This window comes from Anomaloglossus baeobatrachus, chromosome 4 (genome assembly GCF_048569485.1).
Source record: "Anomaloglossus baeobatrachus isolate aAnoBae1 chromosome 4, aAnoBae1.hap1, whole genome shotgun sequence".
Lineage (NCBI taxonomy): Eukaryota > Metazoa > Chordata > Amphibia > Anura > Aromobatidae > Anomaloglossus > Anomaloglossus baeobatrachus.
This window is the reverse complement of record NC_134356.1, coordinates 58143795-58157415: the sequence shown is the minus strand read 5'-3', so window position 1 is coordinate 58157415 and position 13621 is coordinate 58143795. Positions and strand designations below refer to the sequence as shown.

At 46.8% G+C, this 13621-nt stretch overlaps 1 protein-coding gene across 1 annotated transcript in view; it reads right to left on the bottom strand.

Moving 5' to 3' along the window:
• PDGFRB (platelet derived growth factor receptor beta) overlaps positions 1–13621 on the bottom strand; it is a 228772-nt gene that overhangs the window by 75959 nt on the left and 139192 nt on the right. The window contains exon 7 of the mRNA XM_075344366.1: positions 918–1107. Within this exon, the coding sequence (XP_075200481.1) occupies positions 918–1107 (190 nt within the window). The remainder of the gene's footprint in view (positions 1–917; positions 1108–13621) is intronic.

Sequence of the window (13621 nt, the reverse complement as noted above, 5' to 3'; positions counted from 1 at the left end):
ACCGTTCTCGAACGTAACTAGAACTATCGAGTGTTAGCAAAAAGCTCGAGTTCTAGTTCGATCTAGAACAGCCCCCAAAATCACTCGAACCACGAATTGGAGAACTACGAACCGCGAACCGGGCTCAACTCTAGTAAGGAATTAAAAGATAGTAAGCAAAAAAAAAAAAGTAATCATAAATGGTACATTCTCTAATTGGCCTATAGTCCTGTAGTCCTGTAGTCAGTAGTGGGGGCCACAGGGATCTGTGCTAGGACGGACTCTTTTTAAACTCTTTATTAATGACCTTGTGGATGGGATTGATAATAAAGTGTCAGTCTTTACTGATAACACCAAACTATGTAGTATATTAAAAACTGACCTTGATAGTACAATATTACAAAAAGATCTGGATAAGATGTCAGAATGGGCAGATACTTGACAAATGAGATTTAATGTTGATAAATGTAAAGTAATGCACCTAGGACGGAGTAGTCCTATAGCTGCGTATACATTAAATGGAAGCAAACTCGGGACTACAGAAAAGGAGAAGGACTTGGGTATTCTCATTACAAATAAGCTGAGCAGCAGCACTCAATGTCAAGCAGCAGCTGCTAAAGCAAACAAGATTCTAGGGTGTATAAAAAGACAGATTAGATCCCAACGTATTGTTACCCCTCATTAGTTACAATAGTTACAAGTCACTATAAAGAATTTACTAAATTTCTTGTGTTAGTAAAGGTATCCCGATCTTTATATACCATGTATCTCCTTGGTACTGGTAGCTTTACTTTGGGTTACTGTTTAGCATAGGAGAGGGTTTACTGTAGGGGTATATGATCAGCACTGGTTGTAAGGGGGCTGGCTGACTGACTCACTTCAATAGCTCATTCTCTAATCCTGGACACACTCTTTAATAAGAATATGGATACTCTTACTTGTTCTCAGAAGTGTTCTTGTTTGCAATTGTAAGTTGGCTTGTGGGATCTCCTGTTAGCAAAACCCCATTTTTCCGCCATTGAATGGTAGGTGGAGGGTAAGCATTGATGTGAACCTCAAGGGTCATACTTTGGTGCAAGTTGGCTGTTATCTCTGTTTCTTCAGTGTCAAGTGTCACAAAACCTTTTTCTAATCAAAGAAATAAAGACAAAAGATCATAAATGTTAAGATCCAGGTGGTATTATTGTAGTAAATTTCCATTCAATTAAAAACAACACTATAAATTATATTTACAGTATTTCCCCGAAAATAAGCCCTAGCAGGAATTTTTGGCCTTTTCAAAATAAGACTTAAATATAAACCCTACCCTGAAAATAAGCCCTAGTCGCGGTTCAGTGTCTATGCAGCTAAAAAAGTTAAAGAATACTGCAGGACACTTCATTACAGAAAGCAGACACCCCCAAAAGAGAGAAGACCCCGCAATTGTACTCACTAGACCCCGAATGGGAGGACCTGCGGTGGAACATACCATACATATATATCCGGTGATACTGTACTGTTCCGGGTACCTGGGACGCAGTGGAACACGAGGACCTGCGGTGGAATGCATGGAGGACCTGCGGTGGATCACATTCATGCGTTCCTCCGCAGGTCCTCAATGCATTCCACAGGTCCTCGTGCTCCACTGCACTGCGCCCCAGGTACCCCTGCCGGCCGGAAGCAATACAGTATTACCAGATGTTGTGTGTGTGTGCATGAGTGCGATCTGAGGTGTGTGTTCTTGCGAACTGATGCGTGTGTTCTTGCGATCTGATTCATGTGTGTTCTTGCGATCTGATTCATGTGTGTTCTTGCGATCTGATGTGTGTGTGTTCTTGCGATCTGATGCGTATGTGTTCTTATGATCGGATGCATGTGTTCTTGCGATCATATGAGTGTGTGTTCTTGTGATCAGATGCATGTGTTCTTGCGATCTGATGCGTGTGTGTTGTTGTGATCGGATTCATGTGTTCTTGCGATCTGATGCGTGTGTGTTCTTGTGAACGGATGCATGTGTTCTTGCGATCTGATGCGTGTGTTCTTGCGATCTGATGCGTGTGTGTTCATGCGATCTGATGCGTGTGTGTTCATGCGATCTGATGCGTGTGTGTTCTTGCGATCAGATGCATGTGTGTTCTTGTGATCTGATTCATGTGTGTTCTTGCGATCAGATGCATGTGTGTTCTTGCGATTTGATGCATGTGTGTTCTTGCGATCTGATGCGTATGTGTTCTTATGATCGGATGCATGTCTTCTTGCGATCTGATGCGTTTGTGTTCTTGTGATTGGATGCATGTGTTCTTGCGATCTGATGCGTGTGTGTTCTTGTGAACGGATGCATGTGTTCTTGCGATCGGATGCGTGTGTTCTTGCGATCTGATGTGTGTGTGTTCTTGTGATCGGATACATGTGTGTTCTTGCGATCTGATGCGTGTGTGTTCTTGCGATCAGATGCATGTGTGTTCTTGCGATCTGATTCATGTGTGTTCTTGCGATCTGATGCGTGTGTGTTCTTGCGATCTGATGCGTGTGTGTCCTTATGATCGGATGCGTGTGTTCTTGCGATCAGATGAGTGTGTTCTTGTGATCGGATGCATGTGTTCTTGCGATCTGGTGCATGTGTGTTCTTACGATCTGATGCGTATGTGTTCTTATGATCGGATGCATGTGTTCTTGCGATCAGATGAGTGTGTTTTCTTGTGATCGGATGCATGTGTTCTTGCGATCTGATGCGTGTGTGTTCTTGTGATTGGATGCATGTGTTCTTGCGATTTGATGCGTGTGTGTTCTTGTGATTGGATGCATGTGTTCTTGTGATCTGATGCGTGTGTGTTCTTGTGATTGGATGCATGTGTTCTTGCGATCAGATGAGTGTGTGTTCTTGTGATCGGATGCATGTGTTCTTGCGATCTGATGCGTGTGTGTTCTTGTGATCGGATGCATGTGTTCTTGCGATCTGATGCGTGTGTGTTCTTGTGATTGGATGCATGTGTTCTTGCGATCTGATGCGTGTGTGTTCTTGTGATCGGATGCATGTGTTCTTGCGATCAGATGAGTATGTGTTCTTCTGATCGGATGCATGTGTCCTTGCGATCTGATGCGAGTGTTTTCTTGTGATCGGATGCAAGTGTTCTTGCGATCTGATGCGTGTGTTCTTGCGATCTGATGCGTGTGTGTTCTTGTGATCGGATACATGTGTGTTCTTGCGATCTGATGCGTGTGTGTTCTTGCGATCGGATGCGTGTGTGTTCTTGCGATCGGATGCGTGTGTGTTCTTGCGATCGGATGCGCGTGTGTTCTTGCGATCGGATGCATGTGTTCTTGTGATCGGATGCATGTGTTCTTGCGATCTGATGCGTGTGTGTTCTTGTGAACGGATGCATGTGTTCTTGCGATCTGAAGCGTGTGTGTTCTTGTGAACGGATGCATGTGTTCTTGCGATCTGATGCGTGTGTTCTTGCGATCTGATGCGTGTGTGTTCTTGTGATCGGATACATGTGTGTTCTTGCGATCTGATGCATGTGTTCTTGCGATCTGATGCGTGTGTGTTCTTGTGATCGGATGCGTGTGTGTTCTTGTGATCGGATGCATGTGTTCTTGCGATCTGATGCGTGTGTGTTCTTGTGATCGGATGCATGTGTTCTTGCGATCTGATGCGTGTGTGTTCTTGTGATTGGATGCATGTGTTCTTGCGATCTGATGCGTGTGTGTTCTTGTGATCGGATGCATGTGTTCTTGCGATCAGATGAGTATGTGTTCTTGTGATCGGATGCATGTGTCCTTGCGATCTGATGCGTGTGTGTTCTTGTGATCGGATGCATGTGTTCTTGCGATCTGATGCGTGTGTTCTTGCGATCTGATGCGTGTGTGTTCTTGTGATCGGATACGTGTGTGTTCTTGCGATCTGATGCGTGTGTGTTCTTGCGATCGGATGCGTGTGTGTTCTTGCGATCGGATGCGTGTGTGTTCTTGCGATCGGATGCGCGTGTGTTCTTGCGATCGGATGCATGTGTTCTTGTGATCGGATGCATGTGTTCTTGCGATCTGATGCGTGTGTGTTCTTGTGAACGGATGCATGTGTTCTTGCGATCTGATGCGTGTGTGTTCTTGTGAACGGATGCATGTGTTCTTGCGATCTGATGCGTGTGTTCTTGCGATCTGATGCGTGTGTGTTCTTGTGATCGGATACATGTGTGTTCTTGGGATCTGATGCGTGTGTTCTTGCGATCTGATGCGTCTGTGTTCTTGTGATCGGATGCGTGTGCGTTCTTGCGATCGGATGCGTGTGTGTTCTTGCAATCGGATGCGTGTGTGTTCTTGCAATCGGATGCGTGTGTGTTCTTGTGATCGGATGCATGTGTTCTTGCGATCTGATGCGTGTGTGTTCTTATGATCGGATGCATGTGTTCTTGCGATCAGATGAGTGTGTGTTCTTGTGATCGGATGCATGTGTTCTTGCGATCTCATGCATGTGTGTTCTTGTGATCGGATGCATGTGTTCTTGCGATCTGATGCGTGTGTGTTCTTGTGAACGGATGCATGTGTTCTTGCGATCTGATGCGAGTGTGTTCTTGCGATCGGATGCGTGTGTGTTCTTGCGATCGGATGCGTGTGTGTTCTTGCGATCGGATGAGTGTGTGTTCTTGCGATCGGATGCATGTGTTCTTGTGATCGGATGCATGTGTTCTTGCGATCTCATGCATGTGTGTTCTTGTGATCGGATGCATGTGTTCTTGCGATCTGATGCGTGTGTGTTCTTATGATCGGATGCATGTGTTCTTGCGATCAGATGAGTGTGTGTTCTTGTGATCGGATGCATGTGTTCTTGCGATCTCATGCATGTGTGTTCTTGTGATCGGATGCATGTGTTCTTGCGATCTGATGCGTGTGTGTTCTTGTGAACGGATGCATGTGTTCTTGCGATCTGATGCGAGTGTGTTCTTGCGATCGGATGCGTGTGTGTTCTTGCGATCGGATGCGTGTGTGTTCTTGCGATCGGATGAGTGTGTGTTCTTGCGATCGGATGCATGTGTTCTTGTGATCGGATGCATGTGTTCTTGCGATCTCATGCATGTGTGTTCTTGTGATCGGATGCATGTGTTCTTGCAATCTGATGCGTGTGTGTTCTTGCAATCTGATGCGTGTGTGTTCTTGTGATCAGATACATGTGTGTTCTTGCGATCTGATGCGTGTGTGTTCTTGCGATCTGATGCATGTGTGTTCTTGCGATCAGATGCGTGTGTGTTCTTGCGATCAGATGCGTGTGTGTTCTTGCGATCTGATTCATGTGTGTTCTTGCGATCTGATGCGTGTGTGTTCTTGCGATCTGATGCGTGTGTGTTCTTGCGATCTGATGCGTGTGTGTTCTTATGATCGGATGCATGTGTTCTTGCGATCAGATGAGTGTGTGTTCTTGTGATCGGATGCATGTGTTCTTGCGATCTGATGCGTGTGTGTTCTTGTGAACGGATGCATGTGTTCTTGCGATCTGATGCGTGTGTGTTCTTGTGAACGGATGCATGTGTTCTTGCGATCTGATGCGTGTGTTCTTGCGATCTGATGCGTGTGTGTTCTTGTGATCGGATACATGTGTGTTCTTGCGATCTGATGCGTGTGTTCTTGCGATCTGATGCGTGTGTGTTCTTGCGATCGGATGCGTGTGTGTTCTTGCGATCTGATGCGAGTGTGTTCTTGCGATCGGATGCGTGTGTGTTCTTGCGATCGGATGCGTGTGTGTTCTTGCGATCGGATGAGTGTGTGTTCTTGCGATCGGATGCATGTGTTCTGGTGATCGGATGCATGTGTTCTTGCGATCTCATGCATGTGTGTTCTTGTGATCGGATGCATGTGTTCTTGCAATCTGATGCGTGTGTGTTCTTGCAATCTGATGCGTGTGTGTTCTTGTGATCAGATACATGTGTGTTCTTGCGATCTGATGCGTGTGTGTTCTTGCGATCTGATGCATGTGTGTTCTTGCGATCAGATGCGTGTGTGTTCTTGCGATCAGATGCGTGTGTGTTCTTGCGATCAGATGCGTGTGTGTTCTTGCGATCTGATTCATGTGTGTTCTTGCGATCTGATGCGTGTGTGTTCTTGCGATCTGATGCGTGTGTGTTCTTGCGATCTGATGCGTGTGTGTTCTTATGATCGGATGCATGTGTTCTTGCGATCAGATGAGTGTGTGTTCTTGTGATCGGATGCATGTGTTCTTGCGATCTGATGCGTGTGTGTTCTTGTGAACGGATGCATGTGTTCTTGCGATCTGATGCATGTGTGTTCTTGTGATCGGATGCATGTGTTCTTGCGATCTGATGCGTGTGTGTTCTTGTGAACGGATGCATGTGTTCTTGCGATCTGATACGTGTGTGTTCTTGCGATCTGATGCGTGTGTGTTCTTATGATCGGATGCATGTGTTCTTGTGATCAGATGAGTGTGTGTTCTTGTGATCGGATGCATGTGTTCTTGCGATCTCATGCATGTGTGTTCTTGTGATCGGATGCATGTGTTCTTGCGATCTGATGCGTGTGTGTTCTTGTGAACGGATGCATGTGTTCTTGCGATCTGATGCGTGTGTTCTTGCGATCTGATGCGAGTGTGTTCTTGCGATCGGATGCGTGTGTGTTCTTGCGATCGGATGCGTGTGTGTTCTTGTCATCGGATGCGTGTGTGTTCTTGCGATCGGATGCGTGTGTGTTCTTGCGATCGGATGCGTGTGTGTTCTTGCGATCGGATGCATGTGTTCTTGTGATCGGATGCATGTGTTCTTGCGATCTGATGCGTGTGTGTTCTTGTGATCTGATGCGTGTGTGTTCTTGCAATCTGATGCGTGTGTGTTCTTGTGATCAGACACATGTGTGTTCTTGCGATCTGATGCGTGTGTGTTCTTGCGATCTGATGCGTGTGTGTTCTTGCGATCAGATGCGTGTGTGTTCTTGCGATCAGATGCGTGTGTGTTCTTGCGATCAGATGCGTGTGTGTTCTTGCGATCAGATGCGTGTGTTTTCTTGCGATCAGATGCGTGTGTGTTCTTGCGATCTGATTCATGTGTGTTCTTACGATCTGATGCGTGTGTGTTCTTGCGATCTGATGCGTGTGTGTTCTTGCGATCTGATGCGTGTGTGTTCTTATGATCAGATGCATGTGTTCTTGCGATCAGATGAGTGTGTGTTCTTGTGATCGGATGCATGTGTTCTTGCGATCTGATGCGTGTGTGTTCTTGTGATCGGATGCGTGTGTGTTCTTGCGATCGGATGCGTGTGTGTTCTTGCGATCTCATGCATGTGTGTTCTTGTGATCGGATGCATGTGTTCTTGCGATCTGATGCGTGTGTGTTCTTGTGAACGGATGCATGTGTTCTTGCGATCTGATGCGTGTGTTCTTGCAATCTGATGCGTGTGTGTTCTTGCAATCTGATGCGTGTGTGTTCTTGTGATCAGACATGTGTGTTCTTGCGATCTGATGCGTGTGTGTTCTTGCATTCTGATGCGTGTGTGTTCTTGCGATCAGATGCGTGTGTGTTCTTGCGATCAGATGCGTGTGTGTTCTTGCGATCAGATGCGTGTGTGTTCTTGCGATCAGATGCGTGTGTGTTCTTGCGATCTGATTCATGTGTGTTCTTGCGATCTGATGCGTGTGTGTTCTTGCGATCTGATGCGTGTGTGTTCTTGCGATCTGATGCGTGTGTGTTCTTATGATCAGATGCATGTGTTCTTGCGATCAGATGAGTGTGTGTTCTTGTGATCGGATGCATGTGTTCTTGCGATCTGATGCGTGTGTTCTTGCGATCTGATGCGTGTGTGTTCTTGTGATCGGATGCATGTGTTCTTGCGATCAGATGAGTGTGTGTTCTTGCGATCGGATGCATGTGTTCTTTTGATCGGATGCATGTGTTCTTGCGATCTCATGCATGTGTGTTCTTGTGATCGGATGCATGTGTTCTTGCAATCTGATGCGTGTGTGTTCTTGCAATCTGATGCGTGTGTGTTCTTGCGATCTGATGCATGTGTGTTCTTGCGATCAGATGCGTGTGTGTTCTTGCGATCAGATGCGTGTGTGTTCTTGCGATCTGATTCATGTGTGTTCTTGCGATCTGATGCGTGTGTGTTCTTGCGATCTGATGCGTGTGTGTTCTTGCGATCTGATGCGTGTGTGTTCTTATGATCGGATGCATGTGTTCTTGCGATCAGATGAGTGTGTGTTCTTGTGATCGGATGCATGTGTTCTTGCGATCTGATGCGTGTGTGTTCTTGTGAACGGATGCATGTGTTCTTGCGATCTGATGCGTGTGTGTTCTTGTGAACGGATGCATGTGTTCTTGCGATCTGATGCATGTGTTCTTGCGATCTGATGCGTGTGTGTTCTTGTGATCGGATACATGTGTGTTCTTGCGATCTGATGCGTGTGTTCTTGCGATCTGATGCGTGTGTGTTCTTGTGATCGGATGCGTGTGTGTTCTTGCGATCGGATGCGTGTGTGTTCTTGCGATCGGATGCGTGTGTGTTCTTGCGATCGGATGCGTGTGTGTTCTTGCGATCGGATGCGTGTGTGTTCTTGCAATCGGATGCGTGTGTGTTCTTGCAATCGGATGCGTGTGTGTTCTTGCGATCGGATGCGTGTGTGTTCTTGCGATCGGAGGCATGTGTTCTTGTGATCGGATGCATGTGTTCTTGCGATCTGATGCGTGTGTGTTCTTGTGATTGGATGCATGTGTTCTTGCGATCTCATGCATGTGTGTTCTTGTGATCGGATGCATGTGTTCTTGCGATCTGATGCGTGTGTGTTCTTGTGAACGGATGCATGTGTTCTTGCGATCTGATACGTGTGTTCTTGCAATCTGATGCGTGTGTGTTCTTGCAATCTGATGCGTGTGTGTTCTTGTGATCAGACACATGTGTGTTCTTGCGATCAGATGAGTGTGTGTTCTTGTGATCGGATGCATGTGTTCTTGCGATCTGATGCGTGTGTGTTCTTGTGAACGGATGCATGTGTTCTTGCGATCTGATGCATGTGTGTTCTTGTGATCGGATGCATGTGTTCTTGCGATCTGATGCGTGTGTGTTCTTGTGAACGGATGCATGTGTTCTTGCGATCTGATACGTGTGTGTTCTTGCGATCTGATGCGTGTGTGTTCTTATGATCGGATGCATGTGTTCTTGTGATCAGATGAGTGTGTGTTCTTGTGATCGGATGCATGTGTTCTTGCGATCTCATGCATGTGTGTTCTTGTGATCGGATGCATGTGTTCTTGCGATCTGATGCGTGTGTGTTCTTGTGAACGGATGCATGTGTTCTTGCGATCTGATGCGTGTGTTCTTGCGATCTGATGCGAGTGTGTTCTTGCGATCGGATGCGTGTGTGTTCTTGCGATCGGATGCGTGTGTGTTCTTGTCATCGGATGCGTGTGTGTTCTTGCGATCGGATGCGTGTGTGTTCTTGCGATCGGATGCGTGTGTGTTCTTGCGATCGGATGCATGTGTTCTTGTGATCGGATGCATGTGTTCTTGCGATCTGATGCGTGTGTGTTCTTGTGATCTGATGCGTGTGTGTTCTTGCAATCTGATGCGTGTGTGTTCTTGTGATCAGACACATGTGTGTTCTTGCGATCTGATGCGTGTGTGTTCTTGCGATCTGATGCGTGTGTGTTCTTGCGATCAGATGCGTGTGTGTTCTTGCGATCAGATGCGTGTGTGTTCTTGCGATCAGATGCGTGTGTGTTCTTGCGATCAGATGCGTGTGTGTTCTTGCGATCAGATGCGTGTGTGTTCTTGCGATCTGATTCATGTGTGTTCTTGCGATCTGATGCGTGTGTGTTCTTGCGATCTGATGCGTGTGTGTTCTTGCGATCTGATGCGTGTGTGTTCTTATGATCAGATGCATGTGTTCTTGCGATCAGATGAGTGTGTGTTCTTGTGATCGGATGCATGTGTTCTTGCGATCTGATGCGTGTGTGTTCTTGTGATCGGATGCGTGTGTGTTCTTGCGATCGGATGCGTGTGTGTTCTTGAGATCTCATGCATGTGTGTTCTTGTGATCGGATGCATGTGTTCTTGCGATCTGATGCGTGTGTGTTCTTGTGAACGGATGCATGTGTTCTTGCGATCTGATGCGTGTGTTCTTGCAAACTGATGCGTGTGTGTTCTTGCAATCTGATGCGTGTGTGTTCTTGTGATCAGACACATGTGTGTTCTTGCGATCTGATGCGTGTGTGTTCTTGCGTTCTGATGCGTGTGTGTTCTTGCGATCAGATGCGTGTGTGTTCTTGCGATCAGATGCGTGTGTGTTCTTGCGATCAGATGCGTGTGTGTTCTTGCGATCAGATGCGTGTGTGTTCTTGCGATCTGATTCATGTGTGTTCTTGCGATCTGATGCGTGTGTGTTCTTGCGATCTGATGCGTGTGTGTTCTTGCGATCTGATGCGTGTGTGTTCTTATGATCAGATGCATGTGTTCTTGCGATCAGATGAGTGTGTGTTCTTGTGATCGGATGCATGTGTTCTTGCGATCTGATGCGTGTGTTCTTGCGATCTGATGCGTGTGTTCTTGCGATCTGATGCGTGTGTGTTCTTGTGATCGGATGCATGTGTTCTTGCGATCAGATGAGTGTGTGTTTTTGTGATCGGATGCATGTGTTCTTGCGATCAGATGAGTGTGTGTTCTTGCGATCGGATGCATGTGTTCTTGTGATCGGATGCATGTGTTCTTGCGATCTCATGCATGTGTGTTCTTGTGATCGGATGCATGTGTTCTTGCAATCTGATGCGTGTGTGTTCTTGCAATCTGATGCGTGTGTGTTCTTGCGATCTGATGCATGTGTGTTCTTGCGATCAGATGCGTGTGTGTTCTTGCGATCAGATGCGTGTGTGTTCTTGCGATCTGATTCATGTGTGTTCTTGCGATCTGATGCGTGTGTGTTCTTGCGATCTGATGCGTGTGTTCTTGCGATCTGATGCGTGTGTGTTCTTATGATCGGATGCATGTGTTCTTGCGATCAGATGAGTGTGTGTTCTTGTGATCGGATGCATGTGTTCTTGCGATCTGATGCGTGTGTGTTCTTGTGAACGGATGCATGTGTTCTTGCGATCTGATGCGTGTGTGTTCTTGTGAACGGATGCATGTGTTCTTGCGATCTGATGCATGTGTTCTTGCGATCTGATGCGTGTGTGTTCTTGTGATCGGATACATGTGTGTTCTTGCGATCTGATGCGTGTGTTCTTGCGATCTGATGCGTGTGTGTTCTTGTGATCGGATGCGTGTGTGTTCTTGCGATCGGATGCGTGTGTGTTCTTGCGATCGGATGCGTGTGTGTTCTTGCGATCGGATGCGTGTGTGTTCTTGCAATCGGATGCGTGTGTGTTCTTGCAATCGGATGCGTGTGTGTTCTTGCAATCGGATGCGTGTGTGTTCTTGCGATCGGATGCGTGTGTGTTCTTGCGATCGGAGGCATGTGTTCTTGTGATCGGATGCATGTGTTCTTGCGATCTGATGCGTGTGTGTTCTTGTGATTGGATGCATGTGTTCTTGCGATCTCATGCATGTGTGTTCTTGTGATCGGATGCATGTGTTCTTGCGATCTGATGCGTGTGTGTTCTTGTGAACGGATGCATGTGTTCTTGCGATCTGATACGTGTGTTCTTGCAATCTGATGCGTGTGTGTTCTTGCAATCTGATGCGTGTGTGTTCTTGTGATCAGACACATGTGTGTTCTTGCGATCTGATGCGTGTGTGTTCTTGCGATCTGATGCGTGTGTGTTCTTGCGATCAGATGCGTGTGTGTTCTTGCGATCAGATGCGTGTGTGTTCTTGCGATCAGATGCGTGTGTGTTCTTGCGATCAGATGCGTGTGTGTTCTTGCGATCAGATGCGTGTGTTCTTGCGATCTGATGCGTGTGTGTTCTTATGATCGGATGCATGTGTTCTTGTGATCAGATGAGTGTGTGTTCTTGTGATCGGATGCATGTGTTCTTGCGATCTCATGCATGTGTGTTCTTGTGATCGGATGCATGTGTTCTTGCGATCTGATGCGTGTGTGTTCTTGTGAACGGATGCATGTGTTCTTGCGATCTGATGCGTGTGTTCTTGCGATCTGATGCGAGTGTGTTCTTGCGATCGGATGCGTGTGTGTTCTTGCGATCGGATGCGTGTGTGTTCTTGCGATCGGATGCGTGTGTGTTCTTGCGATCGGATGCGTGTGTGTTCTTGCGATCGGATGCGTGTGTGTTCTTGCGATCGGATGCGTGTGTGTTCTTGCGATCGGATGCATGTGTTCTTGTGATCGGATGCATGTGTACTTGCGATCTGATGCGTGTGTGTTCTTGTGATCGGATGCGTGTGTGTTCTTGCGATCGGATGCGTGTGTGTTCTTGCGATCTCATGCATGTGTGTTCTTGTGATCGGATGCATGTGTTCTTGCGATCTGATGCGTGTGTGTTCTTGTGATCGGATGCATGTGTTCTTGCGATCAGATGAGTGTGTGTTTTTGTGATCGGATGCATGTGTTCTTGCGATCAGATGAGTGTGTGTTCTTGCGATCGGATGCATGTGTTCTTGTGATCGGATGCATGTGTTCTTGCGATCTCATGCATGTGTGTTCTTGTGATCGGATGCATGTGTTCTTGCAATCTGATGCGTGTGTGTTCTTGCAATCTGATGCGTGTGTGTTCTTGCGATCTGATGCATGTGTGTTCTTGCGATCAGATGCGTGTGTGTTCTTGCGATCAGATGCGTGTGTGTTCTTGCGATCTGATGCGTGTGTGTTCTTGTGATTGGATGCATGTGTTCTTGCGATCTCATGCATGTGTGTTCTTGTGATCGGATGCATGTGTTCTTGCGATCTGATGCGTGTGTGTTCTTGTGAACGGATGCATGTGTTCTTGCGATCTGATACGTGTGTTCTTGCAATCTGATGCGTGTGTGTTCTTGCAATCTGATGCGTGTGTGTTCTTGTGATCAGACACATGTGTGTTCTTGCGATCTGATGCGTGTGTGTTCTTGCGATCTGATGCGTGTGTGTTCTTGCGATCAGATGCGTGTGTGTTCTTGCGATCAGATGCGTGTGTGTTCTTGCGATCAGATGCGTGTGTGTTCTTGCGATCAGATGCGTGTGTGTTCTTGCGATCAGATGCGTGTGTTCTTGCGATCTGATGCGTGTGTGTTCTTATGATCGGATGCATGTGTTCTTGTGATCAGATGAGTGTGTGTTCTTGTGATCGGATGCATGTGTTCTTGCGATCTGATGCGTGTGTGTTCTTGTGAACGGATGCATGTGTTCTTGCGATCTGATGCGTGTGTTCTTGCGATCTGATGCGAGTGTGTTCTTGCGATCGGATGCGTGTGTGTTCTTGCGATCGGATGCGTGTGTGTTCTTGTGATCGGATGCGTGTGTGTTCTTGCGATCGGATGCGTGTGTGTTCTTGCGATCGGATGCGTGTGTGTTCTTGCGATCGGATGCATGTGTTCTTGTGATCGGATGCATGTGTTCTTGCGATCAGATGAGTGTGTGTTTTTGTGATCGGATGCATGTGTTCTTGCGATCAGATGAGTGTGTGTTCTTGCGATCGGATGCATGTGTTCTTGTGATCGGATGCATGTGTTCTTGCGATCTCATGCATGTGTGTTCTTGTGATCGGATGCATGTGTTCTTGCAATCTGATGCGTGTGTGTTCTT